The following is a 24,812-nucleotide window of genomic DNA, read 5'->3' on the forward strand; positions in this document are numbered from 1 at the left end:
CGCGAGCATTATTCAAAATAGGCAACGACGACGACGAGGACGACGATGTCGGCAACGGCAACTGCTTCCCATAAACATTTATATGTATGACGCATAGCTTTTGTTGTCAGTTGTGTAGCGCCAAAATTGCATGGCACCCAACAGGAAAAAAATGGGAAACGCAAACTATCACAGAAAACCATTGACAGTAGACCGAAAGTTGTATACCCTCACGGGCAAGAGGCGAGGGGATTTCCTTTACCAGATTTGAAATTAGAGGTGCATACATTTGCATTATATTGCGAGGATCAGCTGCTCCACTCTATGGAAATAATAACATACAAAAAATATTGGTAAAGCCTCTACTTTTGTGTAAATATACCAACTATTCGCAAATTATACTAGATCCCTCTCCATTCGATTGAAAACTACTCAAATCGAAATCTCTACTATACTAGTAAGGGAATTACACAAAAGATTAAAGCTATTAGTCACCTGATATTAACCATCATCATCCATCGTATATATCCTGCATGGAAAGGGTATGAAAATGTGAAAAGTGTTTGCTTCCAGCTCCTAAAAATATGCAACAGAAATGCTAAAAATGGCCAAAGGGGAGAGTGCACTATATTCACATATATGTATGTACATATAAAAAAACATATACGTATATGCATATGTGTGTTGCATGTGTGTGTGTGGGTGTGTGTGTGGCAAGCTTAGAAGCCTGAATATTTGGCTGGCACTTAACAGCAAAAGCAAACTATTGTAGTTTGTAGTAAAAGTTAACTTCCTTCATCCGGAGATTTTTCCCCTTGGGCAGCCACAGAGACTCAACCACCCCTCTCGCTTTCCCTCTCTTTTAGCAAAACTGCAGCATAGATCCAGGACTCTTGAGAGGCTTCTGCCAACCACACGAGTTCTCGTGCAAGGATCGCATCACCTGCCTGCACAGCACTTGGGTGTGCGACGGAGATATCGATTGTCCCGGCGGCGACGACGAGGATCCGGCCAACTGCCAGAACGTGACCTGCAGGCCGGATCAGTTCCAGTGCGGTGATCGCAGCTGCATCGCCGGACACCTCAACTGCAATGGGGAGAGAGACTGCGCGGATGGCAGCGACGAAAGGGACTGCGGCCTGGCCACACCCCCCAGGGAGTGCAACGCCACCACCGAGTTCAACTGCGGTGGAGGTCAGTGCATAGCCCTGGACAAGGTCTGCAACAAGCGGAAGGACTGCCCCGACGGCGAGGACGAGCCGGCCGGCAAGTGCGGCGTAAATGAGTGCGCCTCCAAGAACGGGGGCTGCATGCACCAATGCATTGACCAGGTGGTGGGATACACGTGCGAGTGCCGAAAGGGATACAAATTATCCGGGGATAAGCGGACCTGTGTGGACATCGACGAGTGCGAGAACCCGGGCACCTGCTCCCAGCTGTGCATCAACGAGATCGGAGGATTCAAGTGCGAATGCGAGGCGGGATACATGCGGGACCCGCGCAACCACACGCGTTGCAAGGCTGGCGAGGGCCACGCCTCTCTGCTGCTGGCGCGGCGTCACGATATCCGGAAGATCGCACTGGACCACATGGAGATGACGTCGATCGTGAACAGCACCAAGTCGGCCACGGCCCTGGACTTTGTGTTCCGCACGGGGATGATCTTCTGGAGCGATGTGACGACGCAGAGCATCTACAAGGCGCCCATCGACGAGGGCAACGAGAAGACCGTGGTGCTGAAGCAGTCTTCGGTGACCTCCGACGGACTGGCAGTGGACTGGATCTACAACCACGTGTACTACACGGACACGCACAAGTGCACCATCGAGCTGACCAACTTCGACGGCAACATGGGCAAGGTGCTCATCGAGGACGCGCTGGACATACCGCGCTCCATCGCCCTCGACCCCATCGAGGGCTGGATGTACTGGTCCGACTGGGGCGCCTCTCCGCGCATCGAGCGCGCCGGCATGGACGGCTCCCACCGCACCACCATCATCAGCTACGACGTCAAGTGGCCCAACGGCATCACCCTGGACCTGGTGCGCAAGCGCATCTACTGGGTGGACGGCAAGCTGAACGTCATCTCGTCGGCCAACTACGACGGCTCCCAGCGGCGCCAGATCCTCTACTCCACCGAGTACCTGCGGCATCCCTTCTCCATCACCACCTTCGAGGACTACATTTACTGGACCGACTGGGACAAGCAGACCGTCTTCAAGGCAAACAAGTTCACCGGCGAGGGCGTGGAGCCCATCACAGCGGTTCACATGGTAGGCTACATCTCTGTCCCTCCTGAAGGCGATCTTTTCCTAACCGTCCTTGCAATTCTTGAACAGCTCCAGAATCCCATGGTGATCCATGTGTACCATCCGTACCGACAGCCCGATGGCATCAACCACTGTCAGTCCGTGAATGGCCACTGCTCCCACCTCTGCCTGCCCGCCCCAAGGATCAACGAGCGCAGTCCGCGCATCTCCTGTGCCTGTCCCACGGGTCTTAGGCTGATGTCGGATGGCCTAATGTGTGTCGAAGATCGTAAGTAGCATTTGCTTTGTTCTTTGCCCTTTGACCTCTCCAGTTCTGTGGAGGAGGACGGGGAGAAATGCGTGCAGTGCATTTTGTAATCACATTTGATGCGCCTGCAATTGTCCGTCCGCCTCAATGGCTGCGTTTTGTGGTTGAGTTGGTGAATACCACAGATGCACACAGATACAAGGCACGCAGACAGATACAGAAAGAGACAGACAGATACAGAACGCATCCTTGTTGCGGTTGCGGCTGTTGCGTTCAGGGCTATTAAGTGGCCCTTTGCTGGCCTTAACTGCAGAGCGTATTCATTGAATTTTATTCTTTCCATCTTGCTTTTATGAAATTAACTTTAACCCCAATTTCTGGCCCACAGTGCGTGTTAAAAGTGTGCGTCCCACAGTGCGCAGCAGGACGAAAAATGGGTCCTTTTTTACCACAACGAAAGCACCTCAAGATGCGCACACTGTAGTGCCTGGTATGCGATACTTCTTATAGCACAACTTTTGGTGGAGGTCCGCTTAGGATTAGGCTTAAATATATTGGGTTTAAGGGCTGAAGAAACTATGGGTATCCCCATCATATACCCACTATTTCCTCAGTGCTTCATTTAACTGCTTTCTGGTGTTGGGTTTTTGGATTTTTTGTAGTCGTCTTTGTCTCTCGTGTGATTATATCCGTGCTTTATGTCCATACGGCAATGTGTTAATGCCATTTTCACCTTTACTCATCAGTCGTCGGCTGTCTTTCAGTTTCATCTCACATCTTTTATCACAATTTTTCGAACAACCGGCCACATCTACAGTGCCACGTACACCCATACCCCATCATCATCATCATAAATCAACATCAATGATATCGACGTAATCACTCAAAATGCACACATACTCGTACCCGTACCAATACCCGTACCAGTACCCATGCCCGTACTCGTATCCGTACTCAAACACATCCATGCAAAATGCGGACGACGACGAGTTCAACGTAAAACATAAATATCGGGTTCACCCAGCGCAAAAACCACAAAAGGGAAGCATTGGTGACATGTTTAATGGCAACAACAACAACGAAAAATACAACAACGACAGCTACAACATCGATCCCCCGATGGAAATGCTGCTCTCGCGAGCATAAGCGGGTGCCCTATGACCTGAACCCGGACCCGTACGAATTTCACCATTTCTCCATGCAATTTGCGAGCTGCTCAGTCAGAATGACAACAACAATGGCGATGGCAATGGCGATGGCGATGGCGGTGCTGGCAGCCCTGATGCTGATTCCGATGCGGATGCGGATAGGAATGATGAACGACTGACAACCGCACAGGGAGCGGTGACGAGCTGAACGGACAGACATATCCAACGACAGGCGGGAGGAGAGTCGTCAACAAATCGCCATGAAATTAAATTGTACATAAGCAACACGAACAGATACACCATAAACACCATCACACTCACTGCCATATGGAGCATGGCAAATAGTTTAACCAGAAATTCGTCATCCACATCGTCATCACCATTTGGCCAACGCCATCATCGTGGGGTATCATCATCATCACCATCACCATCGCCATCAGCATCATCAGGATCCCGACCAAATTGGCACTGTCAACACCTCCAACTGTCGACGCTTGCGAAGAAATATTTGCGTTGGCTGTGTAGCAAAATGAATTACGCCCATCAGCCTGCGGTTTATCCCTAAAAATATTTGCACCAACCCAAAACCCTCTCTCTCTCTGTGTGAGAGTGTACTTTGTCCCGTCTCTGCGTTCTGTGTTCCGTGTTCTGTGTTCCGTTTCCCATGTCCCTAGTCCAGTTCTGTTTAGTCCCGCATCCATATCTTGTTTCGCTTGTTGCTGTTCCTATTGATTCAAATTAGAGAGTTTTGTGTGCCGCCTCTAAATGGTATATCATTATTTTTAATAAACCCAAATTTCGTCTGCCTCCCGGCGTAATCGACGACACACTTTGATCAATTGTACGGCAAAAATGGAGGCAGCCTCGTCAATCAGAGTCAGAGCCATGAAAAAAAGTGGCCTGAGAGAAGATATTTGGCTGGCATTGTACTTGCTATTTTAAGGGAAAATAAATATGGCTAATAAAGGGTGTAGGGTCTACTGGAATTTTCCTTGGTGTTTGATGTAGTAAAAAAAATATGTTTCTTGATGAAAGAAAGAGTTTAAAAAACTGTTTTAATGATGCTGGTGACAGAAAATGTTAGATTATTTTAATTGAAATCGGAGTAGACTTGCAGAAGGTTTATTGAAAGGTGGAAACATATTTAAAAGCACATAAGGAAGCACCTAACTATCCCCCAGGGTGGCTCAGCAGTAAAGATGGGTTTTTATAGAAAGTGTGAGATAAATAGAGTAAGAATCTGCTACCTCTATTTTATGAATAGGTTCAACAAAGACAGAGAGATATCCAAAAAATATTTCCCTAACATACTCGAAGAACCTGCGAAATAGGACTTAAAGTAAGATTAATTCTCTCAGTCGCGAAGCTTAAAACTTTAAAACAAATGAACAACCCACAGATGTGTCTGTCCACGATAACCCCTACTTTATGCTCTCCTTAATAGCTACAACCTTTCCCAGTGGCACTTTCGGAAGCCTCATCGCGCTGTTCTGCCCATCCCCAAAAAGGAGTCTATTTTTATCATTTTTAAGCGAAAAGGTGTCTAGAGTGGTCTTTTAGAAGAAGAAATAGGTCTCAATAATCATCCTTTATCTTGCTGATTGAACCATTTTTCTTTGGCAAAAATTCTGTGCTAAATTTCAGCAACATACTCGACCGAACAAATCCTTTTGCCTTTTACGTATTCCACATATATTTCAGATTATATACGGCTTAAAAAGCTTCCTTCCTTGCATTGAAAATTTCTCAGAAAAAAAAAAAGAAATCCCTCTGAAAGGTCATCAAAATAAAAAAAGAACCCCTCACTGGGCCAAATAATGTTGCCAGCAAAGGCTTAGCGCAGAACCCACACAATCGGGCCTAATTACATCAATTTAAAAAAGTCGTAGTGGTGGAATCGGCGAGCGAGTCAAGCGGCAGCGGAAACGCTAATCAGCTCGGTCGGACTTGGCAACACATTTTGCCAGGAGAAGAATGACGCCAATGGGAGGGCTTAAGCCAAGTAAAAGAAGGAAAAAATGAACTAGAGGGCCAGAAGAAGAAGGCAAAGAAAAGTTCGCAGAAGCGCTGGCAAGTAAATAACTATAAACTAGTTAAGGACTATTTCAATTAGATGACCCAGCCAAGCCAGACGAAGGCCAGTCCAAGCCCGAGCTCGAGCCCGAGTCCGAGCCGGGGCCGTGCCATGCTGTGCCATGCCCTGCACTGCCCTGTCAATGATGATGACGACGCCCATCCACCATAACTGCAATTTCAATTAGCGGTTTGTGCTACTTTTCTATGGCCATCTTTGGCCACTTCAAATTGCTTAATTAAGCGCAGGCAAAGTTTCGCAAATACCCCAGAGACAGGCAGACAGGCAGACAGACAGACAAATGGACACGCAGATAGTGAGAGAGTGGAAGAATGGGAGGCAGGACACAGTTGTGCCCGGAAAACATAAACTTTAAGCCGTCGATGTAACGACTGCGTTTTTAATAGCACAGAATACCACCTAAAATGGGGGCGCCAAAGCCCCAACAGCTGCTGCCACTGCTCCTAGTGCCTGCTTGGCCCATCGTGCAACATTTTATGACTTTCATTTGCCTGCACTTTGGTCACTCCGGCAATTGTTATTGTCCTCCGCCTCGAACTTTACTGCATATTGCCTTGAGAGTGAGAGGAGCGTCGAGGGAGAGAAAATTAGAAAACATGGCAGCAAAGCCGCCATTTTGTTTATTTGCATGCCACACAATTTTTGACTGCTTTTTATTTCCCTCAAAAGTTGGCAACTTTTTTTGTTTTTGTTCTATCTAATCTCTTACCAGAAAAAGAAACCCCCCGCACTCCGAACAGGTGACGGAACATATTTTATGCGTTTTTATTTCATTTTGGGGAAAAGAATATGGAGGCACGCAGCCATTTTGTCGTTCGTTTTATGGCACTTCCGTTGAGCGGGGAATGGGCAGCGGGGAGCGGGGAGCTGGGAGAGGCACCTAAGCACCTGCCTGCCATGTGTGTTATCCCGAGTTGGAGTTTTAAAATAAATATATAAAAGCACATGTGCCCGGATTATACAAATGGGCGATGAGGCATAACTCTCGCTGTTGTGTATGGGGCAGTACAATGTGGGGCACGGAAATTGCATTTGCTATAGATTAGGAGAGCACAATAATATATGGCATTTATAGGCAAGCATAAAGCATGCCATGAGAGGCAGATACTATGAGTACTCGTGTGGGAGAAATATTTATGCCCAGACTTTGAAAGATTGCTGGGAAAATTTATGCGTGAAAATTTGTTTATAGCGCACTCGTAATCGTAATTTTCGCTTAATGTTTTTGTGGAATAATTAAAGTGAATATGCATGTTGTAAAATCGGCCTTAAGAAATGGAACAAAACTCCAAAACTCCTACTTAAGATGGTTCAAAACAATTGAAATTACGTTGAAATTGAAAGACAGAACATCTTTCCAAATCGTAAAAGAGCAGCTGCTCCTCCCAGCTACACACACACGCGGGTCACCCACGCAATTAATATGCCACATAAATGTGTGCAACTTTTCAACGGTTCGCTATGCCACTTGACTGTCTGTTAATGCCGCTCAAATAAATTTGCAGCATCTTATCTAACGCCTACTCCCTAGCACCCCTTAAATCAACCCCCTAACTGCCACCCCCGCTCAATCGATGCCACACAGCTGTTGCCGCTATCAACTTTTAATGATAATTCCTTGCTACATGGGCCACAAACGCTCATCTGCTGCCGCTTCTCCTGGACACTCGTATAGCAAAAATGAATAAGCAACAAGAAGTGGTGGAGAGGGGAAGGGGAATGGGCAGGGGAGATGACGCCACTTGAGGACGCGTTAAATGCGCGGCATATCCTTTGCCAGGCGAACGCGCTCGCGACTCCCGCCTCCCGCCTCCTGCTCAACTTTCGACTTTTTTGTTTGCCTGCCGTTGAACAAATTCTAAACGGAAAATATGAAAACGAATTATGTTGACAGCGGAAAAATCCTACAACTTCCTGCCACCACAACAGAAACAGAAAGCAGAACAGAAAAAGGCACCAAATAAAAGAGAGTCGAGTACTCGTAGGGCAGGCGGCGGCGGCAGCTGACTAGGAAACCAGAGAAAGCCACCAGAAAGCGGAAACATTCGCAACGGGATGTAGTCGTCGACGGCTTTGCTTTGCTTCGCTTTTTGTCAGGACTCTAGCCGCCAGACAAAATTGTAATTATATTCGGTCACAGAAATTATGAGAAAAAGCTGAATATAACTCTACTGGCAGATTTGTGTATATTTATTTATTAATTCCATTTAAGACTGACTTTGGCTTTGGAAATTAGCTTTTAATTTTAAGAATTATTATTTTATAGCCATATATTTTTAACTATATGTCACGTCTATCGTTTTTGTAATATGTGTGGGATAAACCTTTACTCTACAATAAACAATGGCTAACTCCTTAATATTTCCCTACAGTTGAAAAGAAAACCAATGACAGCAGTTCCACACACACAATTCACAAGATCGATGTGCCAGCAGAGCAGGATAATGGCCGAATAGCCTGGATAGTGGTAGGCAGTCTATTGGGCACCACTGTGGTGGCTTGGGTAAGTGTAGATTGGGAATAGTACAGCAAAGGAAACCCCTATATCTCATGGTCTTTCCCTTCTCCAGCTACTCCTATTCACGTACAGACGTTGCACGCGTGCCGTGAACTCCATGAACTTTGAGAATCCTGTCTACCATAAGACCCCCGAGGATCACTTCAGCCTGGAGAAGAATGTGACGCCACACATGTATGCCACGGCCATGGACGAGGAGGTAAGTGGGTCTGGCCCACCGATGGCCACAAATACGAATACGAATCCGAATGACTTTAGCTATGTCAGATTTTAAGGAGTGACCTAAGACCTAAGTTAATGTTGTATATAGATGGCTAAGTGTATGTATGCGTATCATAGTTGTACGATTATGGATTATGGATTAGGGATTCTATCTCTAAGGTTAAGCTAAGATTGAATTCGAAGTGGGTCCTTAATGAGTTGTGAATGTTCTCCCACAAAGTAGTATCTCTCTCTGTTGAGTGTTTTCCATAAACTAATCCACTCTGCAATAATTTTAAATGCTGCGAGTAACGAAATACCCGAAACAAAGCGATAACCGCAGACAGGATTTAGCTAATAATAAAAACGGTAAGTTGTGGTCACCAAATACAAATTAGAAAATTATCGGTGTATTTTTATCACATAATTTGTTGTCTAGAGTGCGCACAATTAAAAAATTATTTTTATTTTATTGCTCCATTGGTCCATATAATTTACAATCCATTTGAGATCCGGTGCTCTTTGAGGGCAGACTGAGGGGAGCCTCCCGGCGCTCCAGCTAATTGCAGAGCGACAAATGCAATCAAAATGTGCATATCAATTGAGCAATTAACTAAAAAGGCCAATTAAATGGCGTTAGTGGAGCGTCAAAATGTCCCGCAGCCCGACAGCTGCACGACTAACACGCCGCCAGGGACTGGGACAGGGACAAGGACCCCGCAGATACGAGATACCAGATATGGTGGCAGTTTTACTAAAATATTTCAATTAAATTACATTTTTTTTGTGTCGCCATATTTCGCCGAAGCTGCGGCCGCTGCTTGGCTGGCAATTTTAATGAAAGCTGTTAATTAATTAATGCAACAAAAAAGGAGAAAATTCCGCAGGGTAGCGCACAACAATGCATTATAATAATTACGCTAAATTGAACAAAATGGCATTAAAAGAGATTTTCGGTTTGGTTGTTGCAGCAACCCAAAAATAACAACATAATTTGCATACGTACGGGTTGGCCAAAATTGTTTTGGGCCACGAGCTTAGCGGTTAGCGGTTTTAATTTGGATTTTTTAATTAAATATCATCATTTAACAGAGTGCTCGGCAAATCTCTTTCGCGTTGGGTATTAAATCACATTTTGTTGTGGAGTTAAATGAGGGATTATCTGGGGTGCTGCCTAAGTACCGACTACCAAATAACTTTGTTTTTAAAGCTGGGTTTATATTTTTTGTGAATTTATTTGATCAACATTTGTATGTTTTTATATTCATTTATACTTATTTATTTTACAAATCTCTTTTTACGACTGACTATGACAAGTTTTACCAAAGTTAAGTTTTGTACATGGAAACACTTGTTCATCTGCTCCATGAATACTCTGCAGACCAAAGTAATGATACTGAAGTATGATAATATTTTACTCAAAAATTATTTTAATTTTATTTCATAATTATTTATGATTATTTAAATTTAAATTTGTTCATTTTTTTATACTGTTTTATGTTTGTAGTAATCATTATAATTTTACAAAGATTGATAGTATTTTAGAATTTATATTTTAGTTATACATCCCCTTTTTGTTGTTATTGTTGCAATTATTATTTGATATTTATTTGTAGACCTCTTACTAGAATTATCTGTAGCAACTTTTTACTTTTTTCAACACCAAAAAACCTCCCTTTATACACTTCCACTAACCAAATTATATTCTCTCTCTCCTTTTCAACGTGCAGTCTGCTAATCCGTTGCGGGAGCGGGGCACCGAGTGTGTTTAGGACATCCCGTCAAAATATCCAGTAAATGGATATAACAAAAAAATTATACACTGGCCGCGTAGACCGGCAAAGAGACCGCAAGAATATCTCCTATTAGTAATTCCCTTAGACCAAGGTCCCACTCAACTCAATGCAACTGAACGGGAAGTAAAAGTTGAATAAGAAAATGGTACTCGTAGAACATGAAACGGAGGAAACTTTCATCTAGAAATAAGAAAACAAGAATGCCAAAAACAAAATAGGAAAGACAGAGGGACAACAGCAGCAGTAAACGGGGAAAATGAAAATACTCAACAAATTCAATTTGTTGCCTAGTTTAAAATTTAATTTAAATTTAACAAATACTAACACAGACACACCCACAAACACGCATATATTCACACACACACACATAAACTAATACAAAAACACAAAAACTTTTTCTAGGCGCTACGTTTTGACATCAACTAACGGCGTCGACACACACACAGACACACGCACCCCCCCACACACATATGTACTCTTACATACCAACACATACTCTCTCAAAAAAGAACACGCACACATACAAAAGCCCACAAGAACTCGCAGAAGGAGAGACGAGTGCCAGGAAGCCATTCGGAGCCAGAAACTCCTCCAACTTTCCCTTCAAGTCCATGAAATCAATTGTAAAAAGTTAAGACATTTTGTTGAAGTTTGATCAAGAAAGAAACATTTTGTGAAATTCGAAAAAAAAAGTTAAAAAAAAAAAACCTAAAAAGATAAAAGAAAAACTGTTTATAGACCTAACAATTATTGTGACTAGTTATAGTATATTTTGGTTGTTTTTGGAACAAAACGTAAATCAATAAAAAGAAAACTTTATGGATCCTATCTGGAACAAAGCGATTGAAGTAACATTTTTAGCACCAAATTTTGAATTAAATTTAGCTAAATATTTAAACAAGACATGTCTGTAAATACATTGAAAAAACTAAACAACAAAATTTAGAGAAAATTTACAAAAGGAAAAACCAATCTTTGGGAAATTTAAGACCCTATTACCTTTATCCGATTATAATCATTTGTTTTTTCTCCGTTTTCTTATTCGTTCTTGGGTATTCAAAACAATTTGCTGTGATCAGTTTAAAAGCATTAAACCTACATTAAATCACCTTATTTGTAGTACCTTTAATATTCTATTCTCATTTATTTAGTGTGTAGACAAGCTTTCAAATATTTTAATTTATTTACAAATTATACACAAAAAAAAAGGGAAAAAAAGAGAAATTATATATACATATGTGTATCGGCAAATTTTGGTTCCTGTGAAATGTATTTTATTTTAAGCATCGATGCTTTAGCGGAAAAAAAATATATTAGCTAACAATTATTGGTATATGTGAAAAATTTATTGAAGATTTATGATAATAAAATTAATGCAAAAAATATTGTAAGGTATAGTTCATTCAGATAAAAATAAAGATACATTTTAAAACGATGTTAAAGAGTGTCATTGAAACGCAATTCGTTTTGTTTTAATATGGATGGGATCAAGGTAGGGATCGTCGTACCTTCCGATGCTTCCGATACAACTAGTCAACAGAACCTCGATATTATGAGAGAGGACAAGTAGCTTGTTTCAATATGCATATTAATACCTGTGATACAATCCTCTGTAAGCCCCATTCCCCGCAATAAAAGACCCCAATCATTGGATTGCTTTTCCCTTAAGCCCTTTTATGTGTTTGGATACCTAGAATAATTCGCTATCGCCCATACCATTCACAATTATCATTCAACTCTTTATGTGCAGCTTATGCGAATTATCATGGCACTGATTATCAAGTTGCACACGGCCTGGTGGAAGCTTGTTAGTCCATCCAACCAGAAATCAAGAAGCTAATCGTGTCTACACATTGTGTCCGATTCCCTCAAGTTAATAGCCCCAGCCTCAACGCCAACACAGTTTTGACTTTGGCCAACAGGCACAACAGGCAGGCACCGACACACCAGACACACCAGACACACACATCCATCCCTAAATTATTAAATGCTAATGGACTGCTACGGCAATTATTTCACATGAGAGGGCATCAATACATAATGAGGTTCGTCCGGTGACCTATTGATATGCTTCGGGGGGGGGGGGGGGGGGTAGGGAGGAGGGGGCAAAGTTTAGGCGTCAAATGAGCAAATTGTATTGCAGTCACTAATGGCTCCGCACATTCCGGTGGAGAATGGATTCGGCATGGATTCCGGTTGGGTTGGCTTTGGTGGACTGCCAGTTAAACCGACTGTCTAAGCATCAGCAGATTTTAATTTCGTGCCTCCATTACATTTTTAACCTTCGACGGAAACTCTCTGTGGAACTGTGAAAACAGGGGAAAACTTTTGTTTGGTTAATTTATGGGCGGGAATTATCAGCAAATGTGCCGAGGCCCCGACCCTGGACTGGTGGAAGGGAAAGTCCGACGCAGCGATTTCAGCGAATAAATATAAGATTTGTATGCCCTTCGGTGTCTTTAATGTTATAATTTATGTAGCGCGCCTGGAAGCAGGCAACATTATTTTTGTTTATTGCCAACCGGACAGCCGGCTGTCAGCGTCATGTCGCGGGGGCGTGTTGTAAGCGGAATCGATTTGAATCGATTACACGCCGCGCCAGGCACACGTTTGCCATGAAAATAAAATGCAAATAAAGAGCGACACATTTGACACACGGCTCCGATAACTTTTTCAATTTAGATATGATCCCGAAAGTATGCCGGGGAACTGGAACCGGATAATCCCCCGGCTAATGCAAGGTAGATGTGTGTGCTTTTTCGAATGTATGTGTGTGTGTGTGTGTGTGAGTGTGAGTGTGTATGCCATTCCATTAGCAATATGCGGCCAAATGGCAAAACATTGTCCCTCGTCCTGCTCCTCGTACTGCCCCAAGAGCAAACTAAGTGAAAGCTACGAGCACGTCGGGCCAGGGGAACCGACTTGCACATGAAGGCGAAGGGAATAAGCGACACGAGTTAGTGAGTGAGTGAGTGTGTGGGTGTGTGGCAGGATGAGGATGAAAATCTGCAATTCAGCCGGAACATCGCATACATTTTGTCGTTTTGCCAGCCGCAGGCGGCTACCAAACATAAACCCCCGCACCCACAAAGCACACACACACAGAGAGAAACAGAGAGAGAGAGCGAAAGAGGAAGCACCAAAAGCCAATGAGACCGAGCATCTGGCCAAAAGAAATATAACAAGGAAGTGTGGCCAGAATTGCGGCCGAAACGGAAGGGAAGCGTGCATCCGAGAGTCCACTCAGTGTGACTCCTGATGCAAGAAACATGGCTGTCATTGGTAACGCTGCTGGGACTGTACTTTGTTAGCGATGCGCAGCCAACGATAACTTCTCCCTGAGCGAACCCTTTTGTGTTTTTTTTTGCCCGTTATTTGTCAAAGGCGACTCTATCTGCAGATGCAATTGCATTTCATGGCTCGCAATTGATGGTTGATTGCCGTTCTTTTGTGATGTGAAATGGACGATAACAAAGGCTCGAATTATCGAAGATACTTGGACACTCGAGTGTGAGAGAAAATGGTGTTCCATTGATTAGCTTGATTAGATGATTCCTGATTAGACCACTTAATGGGATTGCACCTTTAATGTTATTTTATTGATGGGTGCGTGAGTTGGCGATAGCATAGGGCTTCATGAATCGTCCTTAAAATCTATTTGATTTGGCTTTAGCATGACCTGCAAGTCTAAGGGAATTTACAGCTTTTATCCATCCTCAAGGACTCATTTTACATCTTGGTTTATTTGTAGATACGAGACAATTACCATTTGAATAGTAAGCGTACTTTTGCCCAACTTAATTACAATGTGTAGCGATCAATCGAATGTTTTTGCTCTGATGCGATACAAATTTTCTGCTTAACTGCTTTAATATTTTATTGATGCATTTTGCTCTTCTGCGTAAATCCACCAACATGAAATTAATTCATAATTGTTGATAACATTTTGATAGTTAGGCGGATATAAACCGACATCCATATAAGAGGACTCTATGTGCTTTTGGTTATCGCTACCATGTGGAGCCATTGTACTCCTTCGTGGCACTTCTGTTACCGAGAGTTACCTTACAACCGCCAGCTGGCGGGCTTTAATTACGAGCAGGTCAGTGGACCTCACTGTGGACCACCACCACAGCACCGATTCCATCGCACCAACGGCTGGGCAGCGTCGTGTTTGCACATCCTTGCAGTACATTGCAGTTTGGCTCTTGTGGTGCTTGTTGTTATTGCTCGGGGTATCCCGGGGCCAATTGCATGGCAGATGCACAAGGTTAGCAGAGTAGCAAGTTCAGATGCCGAATATGCTGTGCGTAGGCCATGGAATGTGGGCAAGAGTCGGAGGGCATGTAACGCCACTGCGTCTTACACGCAGGCCAACTCAGGCCGGCTTGTCGGTCGAGTTGTTTGCACCACGTTCTGAATAATGGATACGTTTCGTGCCACATTGAATGCCCAGCAGTGAGTGACATTGCAGGACTCCGGTGTGGTGTGGTGTGGTGCGGTGTGATATGGGTTAGGGGATGTGTTTTGAGGGCTCCACCCAAACACAAACTGGGAAAATGTTTTCGGAATTGTTAATGTAATTACACCTGAGAGCCTTTCCATCGTGTTCCCACCTTTTGGACGGATGAGGGGGTCTAATCAGAGCCAAAGTCGATAAGCATGTGGGAGTTTAAAATGCAGCTCGGCAATTTGCCTAATTGCCGTGTGGCCTGTACTCCACAAGTTCTAATCAAGCGACGAGTTCTCCCAATCCAATCCCTGTGCCCTCCGAGTGTCTCTCCATTGTTTGACACAAAATAAAATAACTTTGCAGACAGTTCTGGGAGCGTGAGGAAAATTCATCATCCTCAAGCCAAAGGCAACAGCCAGATCCAATCCGAAAAAAAACCCAAGAAGAAACTGAAGGGCCAGGGGGCGTAAGCGGCTTTTGTTTGGCATGAAATAATGGCTACAAAATGGCGGCAGCTGACTTAACAGCAAACCGAGTGTGTGTGAGTGTGTGAGTTGAAGTGTGTGCGGCATGCCCCACGCGTCTTCTGGCCTTGGCGCAAACTGTCGCCTGTCGCCTTCTGCCCGCTCGCCGCATGCCGCATGCCGCTTGCCGCTCGGCGTGTGTGGCTTAAATTTCACTTTTTCATGTGGTGTGTGCTGGAAAAACTTTCGCGATTTCTTTCTCTGACCTTGTGTCGGGCAAAATTACTTTCGCATGGCGGCTGCCACACTGCGGGAAGCTAAGTAAACGCTGCTGCACCACAATATTGAAAAGTTTCCATTGAAAATATCTCTCTATTGGGGGTACAATATGTTTCAGAGGTCACCATAAATATGGAACCCCTGCGAGTATCATTTTAAGAATCTCTCTGGAAATCTGCAACCAAATAATGATTATAAAAATTATATTAAAATAGGTAAATATTTCTGAATAAAAATCCTATTTCTAAGTAAATTTTCAGATGAATTCCTCTTGGACTCTCTGAAAAATCTTATATCAAGATTTGACACATAACTTATTCTTCAGGACTGAAAAATCAATTTGTAGACGATGCTTACTAAGGGTATTCAACATTTGCCGTATGAGAAATATTTTCTTAATGTATGCATTATTTTTATTTTATTTAATATGCTCTCGAGAACCTCAACTTAATTTCCAAGCCGGCACATATAATTTCTGTGCGTCGTTTCTGGCTTGTTTGCAAATTTTCAACTTGAAATGCCAGTGCCACTGCCAGTGCCAGATGTGGAGCACCGTGCACCGAACACGAAGCGAGCAGAGAGTTTTCTTTTCACATTTTTTCCGTTTCTTAAGGGGAAAAGGAAAAGTTCACTGCGGCTGGCGTTGGCAGCAACAGCAGCAGCAGCAGCAGCCTGCACTCTGCAATATGTGCGTGCGTGTGCCTGAGAGCTGGTCGCCATTTTGTTAACATGTTAAATAGTGTGCGTGACAGGATATGCAGTGCCAAGAGCAGTAACAGCTGCAAATCCATCCCGTCCATGTCTCGTACCACTCGGAGTACTCGTGTCAGACTAGTCGCCAACTTCCAGGGAAAACCTAATTAATGGCAGGCAAACAAATCGGAAAACTATTAGAACAAATAAATCAACAGAGAGATACACGTAAGGCGTGGAGCTTGCAGCGAAATTAATTAGATTTAATCGAATGCCAGTGGTCTGTCAACATTCATTTCGCCAAGTTATCAAATCGCCGCCCACTGGCCACTATGTTGGCCCAATCTTAGTTGTTCTATATAGAGTGCGTGTGGCAGCTGGGAAAAACAGGACAAGTCCGGCAGCCCGTGTATGGCAGACAGAGAGAGACAGAGGCCCAGCAGGCTGGCAGCAGGAGCAGCAGGTGAATTGGCAGCCAGCACGTTTAATACCAAAATTGACATTAAATTGCTTGTGACCTGCATCCCATCCAGACCTGCTCGAACCCACTCCACCACCAGCCAGGATCTGTTGGCCTGTTATCGACTTTTACGACATTTCCAATAAAGAAACATTGCAGACGTTGTCCTCCTGTCTGTCCCCCCCCCTGCTGCTTCTGACGCTGCCGATTTTGACATTGCGCCAGGCCGGGATTCTGGCTGCGGATGACACAAAGCGTGCTTTGGAGAGAGTTATTGAGAGGTTTCTAAGAATAGTAGGACCTTCAAACAGCAGACAGGTTAATGTACAAGAAAATTATGAAAATACAAGAAATTTCAATATTTTTTAAGGACATCTATGAGGGGATTTTGAAAGGGGTTTGGATTCCGGTTGAATTGATGATGATGATAAATTGTAGACTGCTTGTTTAAACCAATTTCAATCATTTTAACGGAATTGAAAGTGTTCCTTCACTCCACAATCATCATTTCCAAATGGTAGAACAGAATTTCTTTATTATTTTGAAAACTCTGGCCACACATTGCTGTCATGACAGGTGCCAAAAGGACTACGCACCTTTTGCCAATATAATTTTGTTATTACTTTTTTTTTTGCTGAGCAGCGGTGGTGAGGTGGGGGGGACAAGCACAAGTTGTCAACAATTGGAAGAGCCTCCCCCTACCACTAGCTGCCGCCCCTTCCCTTTCGCCTCCCAGTAGTCCTGGGGATATGGCCAGGCATTTTCCCAGAATGAAGTTGTTGATTATGTCGAATGCTGTTACACGTGGCTCAAGCAAATAAATATGTACGGGTACGGGTCCACGCAATGACATGACAACCAGAAGGAGAGATTCCCTGCAGAGGAGCCTGGGCATGAGTAAGCGCTTCTACAACGACAGTCGAAGAGTCCGGAGTCCAGAGTCCAGAGTTGAGAGCTAGATGAGTTTGGGATTTCTTTGGCGATGGTGATGGCTATTCACTTACGTGACGTAAATTTCTAACGTAATTGTCATAACGGCGGACTGCCACAGAACCGCCACGCAATGCACCAACTATTTGGAAGGCAAATCCCATGGCACACATTGTTAAAGATCGACCAGAGTCCCATGTAGAGGATTAACAACAAACCCACACACAGACACGCACTCGAACACCCACAAAAAACGAAAGGACCAAAAAAAAATAAAAATAAATAAATAAACATGAAGAGGCAGAAGTAAAACTAATTTAAAACGACCTTCGACATGTGGTCCAGTCTGCACAATGCCAGGCCATGTTACAATCTACAATATGTGTCCCCCTACACATGGGTATGTACCGAACCAGTAGGGTGGTGGGCTGGATTGTCGGGTTGTGTAGAACTGTGGGTGTGTGCTCCGACCACAACATATTTAGCTTCATTTAGAAGAGCGCGAGAGTGGCTAAAGGATTTCGCAATGCAATGGTGTGTTGAAGAATTCACTCCGGGATATCGTAAAATATTATAATACAGTAAAAGTATGGAACCTAGCAAACATCATAGTTCTAAGGGAATTTATATATAATGTTTTTGTACTAGTTTGAAAAGTCTTTTCCAAGTTCCTGCCTAGATATTAATCTTTTCATGAGTCTAGGCAGTCGCAGGAGTAAACTTTAATATTTTGTATCTGTATCTCAGTCAAATATATCCTCCATTTAGATGGACAAAATAAATCCCACTGGTTGTAACTAGATTTGCAATCTGTTTCCCCAACTTATAGAGCAAAATAAGCTTACATTTCCATATTTTCATTTGTATACTCTTTCATTTCCAACTCAATTTGTTAGTTATGCCAAATAAATTTTAAGTAAACTTTTCACCAACTGCACTTTCCGCCCTCTCCAATAGATGCCACCCTGCCCCTCCACCACCTTCCCCTCTGGGCTGAGGAGTAGCAGGGACTGCACTGCACCAGTCCCATTAATACCGGATCCCCCCGTTTGCCCCATATCTGCCTCTAGGGAGCCCCGTGGCAGAAACGAAACCCCAACCAGAAAGGAATCGCCTCAATCCTAGCTTTAAGACTCATCCAGCTGCCTTTTAGCATTTTTCCATTTTCCCAACGTTTTTGTTTTTTTCTTTCCTCTCCTTTTTTTGGATGGTCGAGCGGAACAGACCGAGTGACCGACAGAGGCGCCCACATTTAAGGCGCTCCTCCTCCTCGGTCTCCCCCTGTCCTCTGTCCCCTGTCCACTGGTTTTAGCTTGTTCTATAATTTTTCCTGTTTTCGCCTTGGTTTGCTGTGCTTCTCTGTTTTGCTGTTCCTTTCCTCAGCTTTACTCGCATTCTCCATTCTGGCTTTAGTTATATTTTCCGCTTTTCTTTGGCGCTTTGCTTTTGCTATTTTAGTTTTCTAACCAACAAAACAAATTGAATCACGTTCGCCTGGGAGAAACGTGAGTATTTTATTTTTTCCGTTAAACATTTTCATTTTTCTTCCCCAAAAAAAATAGATGTAGAAAAAACCCGCAATATGAAACTTTAGATACCCTTGGAATAAGTATTTTATTTCAGACTAAAGGGCGCTTGGCCCCCGCCAAAATACAGCTTCGGGCGACGACCCGAAACATTCAATATATATTTTCAATAATACATATTTTCGGGAATGTTAATTATTTCTTTAGATTGAAATGCCTTCCACTTTTTTAACACTCTTTTAAAGTTGGACTTTTCTTTCAAAAAGGATTATTAGATACGCTGAAAACACAATAACAATTTTTTTTTGCTTGACAGGCCTTTTAGATTAGAAAGCCATCGTTTCATTGCATTGCTACAAGCCTATTCCTACAAATCCTATTTCATGAGGGTCTGTCTTCAAAAATTCGATACTTACGACTATAACCAAAGCAGAAAGACATGATCGTAGCCACCATATGCTTTTGGGGGCTGGTCAGGCACATGTATAGTTCATAAGAGTATTTTCTGGATTAGAGTGATGGCAAGTATGTCTCCCAAATTGAAACACTCCCTCCTAGGGTATCAAAAGAAACCATTTTCAGGGATTCGAGGTCGGGACTGGGACTGGTACTGGGACTGGGGCCCGGGTGGAACTGGGACTGTGGCAATGCAAGACGTTTTCCCCGATAATGACGCCGTTGAGTCGTTGTTGTTTCTGCGTCTCTGACCGTCGAGTGTTAGCTGCTGAAGCATGCCATGCCCCCCAACACAATCATTTGGGTGTTGCTCCTCTGTGTGTTTTGTTTTGTTTATTAAAAAGAGATTGGAGTGCAGAAAGATTCCTATTTTTGTCATGACTGCTGCCGGTGGCCACTGGGGGGTCGGGTCTGTGTAGGCAGGGCAAATGCCGAGACGAGGCACTACCGCACCATTCATCATCATTCCAGGCTGATGATTTTATTTTGATTCGGAAACGTTTGGGGATTACCAGACTAATGATTTTATTATAGTTTTTCGTACCCTCCTCATGAAAATTTTGATTGATGTTCCTGGCTTTGCCTCCGCCTCCGCCTCAGTCTCTTCAGCTTCCATCTTTTAGCTTCCTGATTCATTGTCCTGGCATTTAAGTGGCTTCATTATATTAAAAGCGAATTAATGTTGTCGCCATGGAGATGCTTTCAATTTGAAACAAAATTTCCTTCTCCCTTATTTGGCATTGCAAACGAAGGCGAAAGAATTTCCCAGCTTCCAGCAGCAACATGAGGGGGAGCTCAAAGAAAGTTTTTGTGATATCTCGGGTTTTGTTCGGTGTCATTTTTTGTGTGGCCCAGAAGAACTTTGAATGCTCTTCGTTTTAAAGTGTGGATAACTTCAAAAAAATTCTGATAAATTAAAGATTAAATTAAAGAATTAAAAAATATATATATATTAACAAAATATTGAGTAAATAATAATAATAATTTTCTAAGCTGAGAAAAATGGCAAATATAAATGGCATAATTAAATATTCCTCTCATAAAAAAAAACATATTAAAATTAAATATAATTCCCTTTGATTAAAACATAAGAAAAAACCATATTAAAAATCGTTTCTCACGGTTCATATACTATGTATAAACATAATAAAAAACACTTTAAAATAAATAAAATACATTTGTAGGAAGTATATGTAATAAAAATATGAAAGTACTTATTTAGACATAAAATACATTTGCTTTAAATATGATACTAATGCAAAAATGTAGACATGTAAGTATTAAAACTTTATGGGTGTTTTCTCTGGGTGTACGAGAACGTTTTATCATTATCGGGGTTAGAGATCTCCCAGCAGCAACAAACACACACAATATATTGTGTGTATAGAACCTTTGAACTTTCGCTTATCGTTTGTCTTTTGTTTACTGGTGACTTCATGCACATTTGTTAATTTCTATGCGGTTTCCCTGGCCCCTCATGCGACACCTATCTCCGGGACTCCGCGACTCCGGAGACCCCGCACCCGTAGCACTGCTCACCGGGGCAGCCCGCATAGTTGAACCTCCTGCCCCGAGTCACAACTTTTGATGTTAGGGCATTGTAAAGGCATAAACTAAAATGTGGCCCATACCATAGAGCAACGCCCATCGGAACGCCTTCTCTTCCTGCTGCCTCCCCCTCGCACATTGTTATAATTACGCGTAACTTTCGACAAGTGTCGCCTGAAAATCGCCAAACGTTCTCATTTCAAGAGAGTCCTCGACCGAGTCCGGACTCCAACCAGGAGCGGTTCAAAGTGGTCTGGCTCTGCTGGTGGATCCGACCGAATCCGCTCTTGGCGGCCCACTGCCAGCTGTGGTTTAATCTTCTTTTAAGTTGCGCCCCCCGCCCACCGTCCCCCGTCACACGTCCCACCATCGGGGGAGCCTAGAAAAAAGATGGCGACACCGTAAAGCAAAAGTTTGCCGCCACTTGTGGGTTGATAACTTAGAACAAAGCAAAGTTGGGGGACGACTCGACGAGGGTCTGCTGGGGCTGGGGCTCGGCTAGGGCCAGTCCTTAGTCCTTAGCACAGCTTGAAAATAGTTGGAGTTTTGTGAAAAGTCATTGTTACTCTGCTGAAGAGAAGCCTTTGCCGGTCCTCCCTTTTTTCACTCTAATTAGTCGTCATTGGCTTGTGATTTGTGGGCGGACTTTGGGCAGTTGCGGAATTGAAGGACCTAGATCCGAATACCTGAAGAGGCTGGCTGCCCAACTTTTCTCGCCACAAATTCAACTTGTAATTTTGTGCGGATTTTTGATTTACCTCAGTCCAGAAATTCCATATAAAATACACTGAGAAATAACATCTGAAAGAGTGGACTTCGGTCAAAAATAAATCTTTGTAGGAATGCTCCCACGTTCAGAAATCAATTTATGAACAAAAGAAGAGTTTCTCTGTTTGTTTTCTACAGAATCATACCACCATTAATCTCATGACTGTTGGTATTTCTCTCAGTGTGGAAACACCTTTGGCACGATAAATCTTGGACCGCATCTGGCAGAGCCTCGACTCGGACTTGGATTCTCTCTCATTAGTCGAACCAATTGCCAGTTCATATATGTATCGTTTATTCCGACCCACAAGCCTTAGAGGAGGCCGCAAATAATTTAAAGCCAAATGAGCTTGCCACAATTTATGCTGACCACATTAACCATTTTTGGCAGAAGGAGAGAGAGAGAACGGCCGAGCAAGTATTTAATTAAATTAAGCACAAAGGAAAACACCGGGCACTGGGCACTGGCCACCGAGGAGCGAGTGTTGAGCACCGTAGTACACCTCGGTCCAGATGAAGTTGGCTTCTGTTTTTATGGTTTGGCCTTTAAAGCAGTCGTAAATCATTTAAGAAAATGGCCAATGGTGGCTGAAGAGAAGTCTGCGGCTCAGAGAGAGAGAGAGAGAGAGAGAGAAAGAAATTGCCGCTAATGGCCAGTGGTTCCTCATTGTCCGAGCCGATCACGCCCGCCAGCCACTCGAAGCGCATTAAAATAGACTAAAATGTTCGGCGTTCGGCTGCCTTTATGGCCACTTAATGTAAAACAGTTAATTAGCGGCTCACACAGATACACACCCATACATCGTGGCAACGGGGGAGGGGGAAAGAACAAGGGAAATGTCCAACCTTAATGCAAAATGGCCGACATCATTTTCCTTTTTTTCCTGCCGTTTCTTTCCCAGTTTCTACTTATTTTCCTCTGCTGCTGCTGCTGCTGCTGACGTTTGCCATCTTCACTACGCCAGGTAAAATGGAGGGAGGGGCTGTGTGAAAGGCGGAAAATTACTTTTGATTAATGAAGCGCAATGAGGCGTGCACAAAAAAAATTAAATGAATATTATAAAAAAAAGAAGGCAGGAAACAAAAATCGAATGCCAAACTGAAATTCCCTTTGTAAACTTTTTTGGCTACCTGTTAATGAGCTTTTTAAACTAAGCGGAAGTGTAAAATGCTCTACTTTAGGATTCCTTTAGCCTCAAGTTTCCTTTCCGCTCATAATAACAGCTTATACGAAAAAATTACACATAGGAACTCCACGAAAATCCGTTTAAGGATTAAGAAAGCTGTAGCCCTTCAGATATTTGTTCGCCGAATGTCTACGTATGTAGACTCCTCAAAAACACATATACAGAAATGAACTATAATGTGTAAACGTAGTTCTAAATATTCCTTGAATCCTTCTCTACAAAATCTTTATACCTCGAACAAGAGTATCGCAAAAGTTGTCAATCTCTTCCGCCGTCTCTGTGACTCCGCTTCTTTCCACGGTTTCCCTCTGGCGCTTCCTGTTTATGGCAGACAGCTACTGAGTAGCCCTGAGTGCCATTGAGAAAATCAGGAAAAATGATAAAAAGAATAAGTAAAAATGGTGGATGGTGAAAATTAACATACAAAATGACGCTTGACATGCCACGGACATTATTGTGTCGAACACCTTCGCCTGCAGTTTATTATTAATACTGATGCAGTGGGGACACTCGGGAGGGATTGCAACTTTCTTTTGGCAACTTCTGGCGCGCTCTCCTGTCCCTCCACCTGCAATTACGATGATGGCCCAGGTGCACATCGAACGTGCCAGGACGTGACTCAAAGGACAAACCGAAAAGAGATGCTATAATTTTTAACGTTTGTTTTGCTGCTGTTTGGTTTGGCCAAAAAGCACACCTGACAGTTTTATAATTATTAGCTCAGAATCGCCATTAAAAGGGGTCAACGCCGTGGCTTGTCAGTAAATTCATTTATTAAATGTAGAACAGATTCGCGGTAGGCAACTTTTGGCTAAATTAGCGGGATGATAAGGTAAAGTCATGGTCAAGCAGATGCCAAAGTTTATATTAAGTCATAAACGTTTACCGCGACTTCATTTGCATATTCAAGACGGCGGGCAGTCCACCGACAGAGCACCAAGCCATAACAGCGTTCGCTTTGGTTAAGTGGAAGCGTAATTAAATTTAATCCAATTAAACGACTGGAGGCATAGTGCGAGGGCAGAGAGGGCGTAGCCGGGCAAGCTTGTCGTCTCGACGCTGTAGTTAGGTCCTTCATGAGCTCCTCCTTTTCCGTTTTGCGGGCAAACACAAAGTCGCTGATCTTGTTCTGGAATACGACCAGCAGCTGGGTGAGGTCGTTGTAGAATTTAGTTCCCTCCTGGAGATTGCCCGACAGCTCAATGTAGCTATCGTAGGGTGTCGCGCGAGCTGCCACAGCTTCCCGTCTCCGAGACGAAAGCTCCATGGGCGCTCTGAATGTCTGCCACCAGGGACTGCTGACGGTCGACGCTCTCCCTCACCGGCTGCTGCAAAGGATTCAGGACCTGCCCAATGCGCGACAACGACAAGGCGGGCTCGTCGATAGCCCCATCCTCACTGAGGCTGATTTTGCCACCGAAGATGGAGCCCTTGTCGAAGGGATTCTTTCACTTGGCAAACAAAAGCGTTGGGCGCGGGATTTCAAGCCAATAGTGTGACCATCTCCACTCTACGGCACTTTGGCAAAAGTGTTGACATACCGCCACTTCTCTCTCTCTCTCTCTGGCTCGCTCTTCCCTCTCGGCATGCCTATGCGTGTGTGTGTGTGTATGTACGATTTTCGGTAAATATTACCACTAACCATACAGTATATAGATGTGCCAGTTCATACAACGAAAGTGTCACACACCGGCTTGCGCTATCCGTACCCCAGAGTGACGTCATCATGAGAGATGGTTAGTGAACAAACCCAAAACATAAGTAGCCATTGCATGAATCGATAGTGCAATCGAT

The 24,812-nt window shown here is 43.6% G+C and overlaps 1 protein-coding gene across 12 annotated transcripts in view; it reads left to right on the forward strand.

Annotated features, from left to right (window-relative positions):
• Nucleotides 1-11,554, forward strand: part of LOC4802664 (Lipophorin receptor 2) — a 37,052-nt gene extending 25,498 nt beyond the window's left edge. For 5 of the 12 annotated variants that reach the window (XM_015182500.2, XM_015182501.2, XM_003736734.3 and 2 more), the window contains 6 exons: nucleotides 846-2,252; nucleotides 2,319-2,517; nucleotides 2,885-2,986; nucleotides 8,112-8,242; nucleotides 8,310-8,456; nucleotides 10,189-11,554. In XM_015182500.2, coding sequence (XP_015037986.2) covers nucleotides 846-2,252; nucleotides 2,319-2,517; nucleotides 2,885-2,986; nucleotides 8,112-8,242; nucleotides 8,310-8,456; nucleotides 10,189-10,230 — 2,028 coding nt within the window. In that variant the 3' untranslated portion in view covers nucleotides 10,231-11,554. Of the gene's footprint in view, nucleotides 1-845; nucleotides 2,253-2,318; nucleotides 2,518-2,884; nucleotides 2,987-8,111; nucleotides 8,243-8,309; nucleotides 8,828-9,775; nucleotides 9,806-10,188 lie in introns of those variants that run through there. The other 7 variants (XM_015182498.2, XM_001359500.5, XM_003736736.3 and 4 more) reach the window with 4 other exon arrangements.
• The last annotated feature ends 13,258 nt before the right edge of the window (nucleotides 11,555-24,812 follow it).

Source organism: Drosophila pseudoobscura, chromosome 2, assembly GCF_009870125.1.
Source record: "Drosophila pseudoobscura strain MV-25-SWS-2005 chromosome 2, UCI_Dpse_MV25, whole genome shotgun sequence".
Classification (NCBI taxonomy): Eukaryota; Metazoa; Arthropoda; class Insecta; order Diptera; family Drosophilidae; genus Drosophila; species Drosophila pseudoobscura.